The sequence below is a fragment of the Leuresthes tenuis genome, unplaced genomic scaffold, assembly GCF_036924035.1.
Source record: "Leuresthes tenuis unplaced genomic scaffold, fLeuTen1.0.hap1 SCAF_4, whole genome shotgun sequence".
Classification (NCBI taxonomy): Eukaryota; Metazoa; Chordata; class Actinopteri; order Atheriniformes; family Atherinopsidae; genus Leuresthes; species Leuresthes tenuis.
In genome coordinates this window covers 18722685-18729263 of record NW_027325358.1, presented here as the reverse complement: position 1 = coordinate 18729263, position 6579 = coordinate 18722685, and the positions used below count along the sequence as shown (strand labels likewise).

At 43.5% G+C, this 6579-nt stretch overlaps 1 protein-coding gene across 2 annotated transcripts; it reads right to left on the bottom strand.

Moving 5' to 3' along the window:
- Positions 1–297: 297 nt before the first annotated feature.
- LOC140305890 (aminoacyl tRNA synthase complex-interacting multifunctional protein 1-like) lies at positions 298–6196 on the bottom strand. Of its 2 annotated transcripts, none has more exons than XM_072384922.1 (4): positions 5741–6196; positions 4393–4598; positions 3047–3215; positions 298–2129 (listed from the first exon to the last, which is right to left on the bottom strand). In XM_072384922.1, the coding sequence occupies exons 1-4, from the start codon at positions 6135–6137 to the stop codon at positions 1963–1965; spliced, it is 939 nt and encodes a 312-aa protein (XP_072241023.1). In that variant the 5' UTR covers positions 6138–6196; the 3' UTR covers positions 298–1962. The 2 variants fall into 2 exon arrangements, with proteins under 2 accessions (XP_072241023.1, XP_072241024.1); XM_072384923.1 differs by having other exon boundaries at positions 4393–4595; positions 5741–6195.
- Between the last annotated feature and the right edge of the window lie 383 nt (positions 6197–6579).

The following is a 6579-nucleotide window of genomic DNA, read 5'->3' as shown; positions in this document are numbered from 1 at the left end:
ACACAGTCAGGTACAAGTACCAGAGCCACCTACTGGCTCTTATTATTGCCAGCAGCCTTTGAGTGCCCCTTTCCAAAGGAGCTTGTGCTTTGGGACAGATTCCAATTTCCCCTGGAAGTCCAGCTTTAAGCAAAATTTAAAAATAAATTGAACAAAACAGCGTGATGTATAAAATATAACAGGCGAGAGCAGGAGAAAATGAAAACGAATACCCCAAAACCACAATAACTTTCTGACATCTGTGAGTGGGTTTACTGTTTCCTGTTGTCTGTGGCCTCAAAAACAGGATACAGAACGTGTGGGAGCAGCACTTTATTCACAGGTTGACTTGGGTCTGGTTTCAGGTGGTTGTTTACGAACTTTCCCCTCCTGTAAACCGCGCTGAGTCGACACGCTGCTTTCGGGGCTGACGCTTTCAGGGCTGACGCACCTGATGTGGCTCTCACTGCAAAAGCAGGGGCAGAAATGAGTGATGAACTTTACAGTACCCGACTCTGGTTTTCCCTGAAGACGAAGGTGGGTGGGGACCAACAACAATAACAACAATCCCGGGCATTTTAATACGTAGCGCAGGGAGGTCACACTGGTTTTTCTTACACTCAACTCGTCGTATTGCTCAGCAAACACTGGAGCAAGACATGAAAAATCCCACCGTGAGGCGTCTTCCTTACATTCGAGTGCAGAGCTTAACGGTACATGGAAAGATACAAGACAAGGACTTTGTTCCTAAAGGCAAACATGTAATCGATCACATAAACATAGAAGAATGACTGACATTATGTGTGTGTGTATGTGTGTGTGTGGGTGGGGGTTCCCCCTCCACCATATTCTTTGAAATGCAACCATAAAAAGCTTTCTGCTCATGAAAATAAATAACGACACCATCCCATGTTAGTCTTGCTGCGTTTGTCTCAGACAGTCTGTTCCGCATCTTAGTTCCTGGATCACATCCCCATTCTGTAAATGCAGTTGGTCACTTCTTCCTTTACAAGAAGGGAAGAAAAACCCTGCATGTTTTGTTTTTAAAAATTTTTTTTAGGCCACTGGTTTGTATCATAGTTCACAACATGAAGACGGTGCGTTTGAAGACCTCGACACGTCGGTTTATTTTCTTTCTGTAACAATCATTATGCTGATTAGTAATCGTACACTGAAGATCAGACAAAACTCGAGATGTGACTAAACCGCTGCTGCGGCTAAACAAACAGCCCGTTCATTCAGACATCTTATATAAAACACTTTTACATCCAAATAAATGATTTGGAAGTCTGTTTTTTACATTTACAGGTTTTCGTTTTTAAAAAAAGCACGATTTCTGAAGGCGACATTATCCGAAACAATATGAACTGTATTGCATCAAATAAAATCATACATTTGCAGACTGGAACATGACACTTTACAGTCATCCTTTTGCTTACTCGCCAAAGGACAAATGCTAGAATCGTTTTGACATTTTTACAGGATTCCTATTCATTGACACTACCAAAGAAAGCAAAACCATTAAAACCCCAGTTTTCCATTATTCTTTGGAAATGACCTTCACAGTCTAATGGGAAAACCTAAAATGTTTTTCAGAGTTTCTGACTAAAATGAAAGCTTCCCTTTTTCACCTTGCTGAATGAGTGTACCGCGTGCTGATTTAGTCTCATTTGAACCAAACATCACACACACGCTTGCTGTGCGTTGTCCCTCGTACTGTAGAGACTTCCTCAGAACTTCAGCTTTTTGTTTAAGAAAAATTAAACGGCTGCGTTCATGTCTGTCCAGCAGAGGTCTCCTCCTCATCAACAACAACAGCGTTTGCAAAAGCCCATGTGATCGTTGGACACCTCATTCCCAGACAAGAGGTGTTAATATGTCTCCGACAGCCTGCTCTCTTGTGGGGAAGCCGTTCCACAGCATTTTGGATCCTGGCTGGCTGCAGGGATGCGTCATGAGCCATTTCAAGCATCTCCCGCGAGTTTATTTGATTTCACTCTCGCTCATAGTTTGAGCTGTGCACACCCCCTTTCCAGCGACTTCAAACGCAGCTCCTCTGTAGGTTGCAACGCAGCGAGCGTCTGTGCGCAGGTCAGGCTGAATCAGCTCCCACACCAACTTTTTGGGGTTCAGCTCCTTGTCTGGTACACCTGCGATCGAGGAGGCAGTTTTATGCATTATAATCCTCTCTGTGCTGTAGTCAAGTCTAAACACATGCAGAAGTGATGCTTTTTAAACGAGATAACATGTTCCGATGCGTGTCGTATCGGTGAAACCTTCCCCGAGATCTCAAACATCGTCAGTAAGGCCCAATCCCAATTGCTCCTCTTTGAGCCCATCACTTGGCCCTATCCCTTATTTGAAGACAATCGGATGGCCAGATGACCACCATCCATTAACCCCTATATGAAAAGGGGTAAATTACCACTGCAAAAACTTAGAGTAGGGCCAAGTAATAACATTGCATAACAATGAATATCAAAAACAAAACAAAAAAAGAACACGATCATGAGAACAAGCTGCAGGGATTTGCTCCCACTGAGCCGTAAGAGATCAGAAGACAACGGTGAGGTTTGGCAATAAGGCCTGCTCACAGTGTGAAGCAGAATTCATCTAAAAGGTGTTTGACTGAGTCCTTTGTGGATGTGGATTTGTGCATGATTAACATGTCCAGAGGAAAGGCTGAAGGTCTCTGTCAGTGGAATTATAAGCAACCTATAAACTGTGCAAACTTACAAGAGCACTACATGTGTGCGGGAGGGGTCTGATTAAGCTTTGCTCACATTGTGTGTGCGGGAGGGGTCTGATTAAGCTTTGCTCACATTGTGTGTGCGGGAGGGGTCTGATTAAGCTTTGCTCACATTGTGTGTCAGGTCTATCACAAGAACACTGAAGCATGTCTCACTGTGTGGCGCATGCCTGATGTGCTGCAATGCTATGATGAAAAGAAAAAGCATGTTATCAACACAAGGCACTCTAGTGATCCCTAGTGGTTGACTGGTAGTTGATGCTGACATTTGAACTAATGTTCAGTTTTTTTCAATGTGCCGTAATCAGGGTGCAGTACCTGGGAATCCCTGGAAAGTGATTCTGTCCCCTGGTGCTGCTCCACCTGGAGGGTCGAGGAGCTCCAGCTCGTCCTGTGAGCTGGCGCACATTATCTTCCCCTCGTTTACCACTCCTCCCACCACTGCTGGCTGCACGTTACACAGAACAACTACCGAGCGATTCTGCATCTGTGTGTTGGACAGGGGGTTAAATAGGTTTTAAGAGCCCCTTCTTTCAAGACAACATCAAGCAAATGACATCAAATGTATCAGAAAAATAAATAACCGAGAAGGACAGTTCTAATCAAACGTCTGCACAAGGCAACAATAACTCTCCTTGAGGCATTTTAAGAAAATACAGACTAAACTGGGCTCACTGAAGTTTAGCGTGTGCAGCCGACAGTGTCTGTCGCAGCAAAGCTAGAGGAGACAATCTTAATACCTCAGAGCTCTGACTGTTGCCATGGTAATTCACATCTAAATCAGTATCTGCATGCTATTTTTTCAGCACAGAAACCTTAAACAGCCCGGGAAATAAATAATAATCCCACATTATTCACTCGGGAACTTCATGAATCATTATTACTTATTCTCAGACAGGGACAATTATTCTTTATGTGTCCCAGCTCTAATGCTACCAGCACTGACACAACTAGGACAGAAAGATGGCAAAAATATGTATAGATCAAGCACATGGACACAGTCTATGACCTGGATATTTTTCATACTGATTAACTCAACTACATGAGTCAGTTCTCAGCTTGAATTTTGAGGTTTATGTCATTGTTGAAATTAAATTGTGATCTGATCTTCTTATATTTGGAGCAAAGAAAATATATATAAAAACAAACCGTAGGCAGGTTGTAATAGGCTTTCATCTGAAGCTAAAAAACCCTAAACCACCCCAAACAGACGATACCCTGCCTTGTCATTTCTCTGTATATACTGTTAGCACAAATCAGAGAATCAAATCAGGGAAATAGACGTGGACCGAAAGAGAGAGCAGAGCAGATCAAGGTAGTTTAAACTGAAGTCAGGCAACATGTGTTATTCATGGGATTAAATAATGGATTAACAAACAGCCACTGAAGGCTTGCGAGTGTGTCGCCACTGCAGTGATGAAAGATGGAGGAAACAAACAGCTGTGGCTGATACTGAACTATGAGAAGTGAAAAGCATGTGGTGTTCAGTAATTCACACCTTTCACATTGTTCATAAAGCTCATGCAACGCTCACCACAAGCTTTAACACATCTGGATTCAAAGCTGCAGTCAACACTAACAATGGAAGAGGAGAGAGAGCTCCTCTCATCCCTGTGAATATCTGGGATGGGATATCATATTGGGAAGATGCCATCACACCTCACCTGAGCGAGGGGTACATGCTTAGCCAGTTTGCTGACCACAGTCCTGGGAATAACCTCCCCCAGGTCGATCTGCGCGTAGACGCTGCAAGCGTCCGGGAGCAGCACGGCTGTCACGATACGTCCAACACGCAGGTCCAGGCGAGACACGTCCACTGTGGCGTCTTTTTGGCCGAGGCCTGTCTGCTTCTTTGACGTCTTCTGCCCTGCTGGCATCAAAGTAGGGCGGACAGTGACATATCAGTTGACCAACAATCCCTTTTTTTACAGCAGATTTGCTCTGCGTTTGAAAGTCTGAAAATGGAAAAACTGACATTTCCAGCAATGACAAATCAGTGTAAAGAAGTTTGGCTGAAGCAATGATGGATTAGGAAACAACAGGGCTTAGCTTTGTGAGGCAACCAAAGTCCCACTGAAATTAGTCTGATTAGCTGTTATAGCAAGAGGTTTGGTTCGAGTCTCAGTAACGGGGCCAGATGTAAACACCGCTAATGCTTTGCCAAGGGGGGAGGGGTGCCAATATGAGTGTTGAAGTTGACGTTCATCAGAATTTGCCCAGTTGGGGTCATTCAGGATGTAGGTTAGACTACCATTACATCACTGTATTTTCTTAATGAGTTAATTTAGGGTGGGACGGTGATGTGGTGGTTAGCACTGTCATCTCACAGCAAGATGGCTCTTGCTTCAAATCTCAGCTGGGACCTTTCTGGTCTTTACATGCAAAAAATCATGCATGTTAGGTTAGTTGATAGGTTCTTAATTGACACAAGGAGTGAGAGTGAGCATGAGGTGGTTGTTTGTTTTGGTAGTTTCTGCTGGGTTCCTGTTGTGATGTGTCGGCAACCTGTCCAGGTTGGACCCCGCCTCTGCCAGCTCAGATAGGTTTCAGTATAAAAAAATAACCCTTTTATTTTGTGACTGCATTGAGATGACTGAGTCTTGTCTGGTCTAACCTGGAGCACGACAAATGCTGCAGGAAAAAAACAAAAACAAAACGTGTCAATTGAACTAGTCTGTATTACTTTATAAAGAGACGCCTCTTTACATATAAAAGATGAAATTGGACTAATACTTTCTTTAGTAACTGTTTTACATTTCCCTCTTATTTTTCCAACCAAATACTGGGTTATTATTTAATGTAAAACTTACAGTAGTTGTAGTCAATTACAAACACAACCCCCCCCCCCCCCCCCTTCACTTATCTAAGTTTAATGCCCTATGTTGCCGTGGCCAATATGGCGGACGCATCAACGTACTGCAGCAACAGACAATACGATGCGTCTGCATAGGTGTGTATGTGTGACATTAGAAAAAGGCCAAAATTATTAGGACTCAAATCTCGTCAATGCACCTTTGGGCTTGTCGTTTGATGACACCGGGCCGCGGAAGCCCATGTCGTGTAGCTCCCGGCGGACAGTACTGCAGCTCACATTGGCCCCCGAGGCCGTCTGAAACTCGGTAGCGATTGCTTTGATTGAGGGCAGACACTTTTCCTGCGCTACTTTCTCGAGCAACTGTCGGTGCTCCTCCTTGAGCTTGTGGGGTCGGCCGCTCCGGGGCAGAGCCGTCGTTATCCCTCCGCGTTTCCACCTAAGAATCACGGCGCTCACAGTGGACCGTGGGAGGTTTAACAGGGCAGCAATCTCACGGACAGACTTCTTACACAGGTGACATCCCACGACGTTGCCGCGCTGAAACTCACTGAGCTCCTCGCCGCGACCCATCTTCCCACAACTATCGGCCTGCATTGATGCGTCTCCTTCTCCAATTTTATGGAGCTTTTTTCCCCCTATTTCTTCTTCTGTGACTTCTCTTTTTGCCTTAAATGCCAGTGTAAAAAAACTAACATATATTACTGCCCCCCACAGGATGGAAAACAAATTACAACTGAGGGAGTTCATGAGGATGTTCATTAAACAAAATGATAAACAAATAAGTAAAATAATCCGAAAACCTCTCATCTGTGTAATAATTCCAGTATTAGATATATCTATATATTTGTTTATCAACAAATTAAATATATACAACCCCTTTTTGAAAAAAAGTTGTGACTGTTTGTGACTAAAAATTGAATTCAACAACCAGTAAGATACTTCAGCTTGATATTAAATTGAAAATAGTTAAAAAGAAAAGAATTAACAATTTAAAATGTATTTTTCTTCGTACATTCCTCCAATTTTTCAATTAAAT

Coding starts and splice junctions, on each gene's coding strand:
- LOC140305890 (XM_072384922.1), bottom strand. CDS start 6,137: ATGCAGGCCGATAGTTGTGGGAAGATGGGTCGCGGCGAGGAGCTCAGT. Junction 3,216..4,392: donor AGCATGTACCCCTCGCTCAG/GTGAGGTGTGAT, acceptor TCCAACACACAG/ATGCAGAATCGCTCGGTAGT. Junction 2,130..3,046: donor CACTTTCCAGGGATTCCCAG/GTACTGCACCCT, acceptor CCTCGATCGCAG/GTGTACCAGACAAGGAGCTG.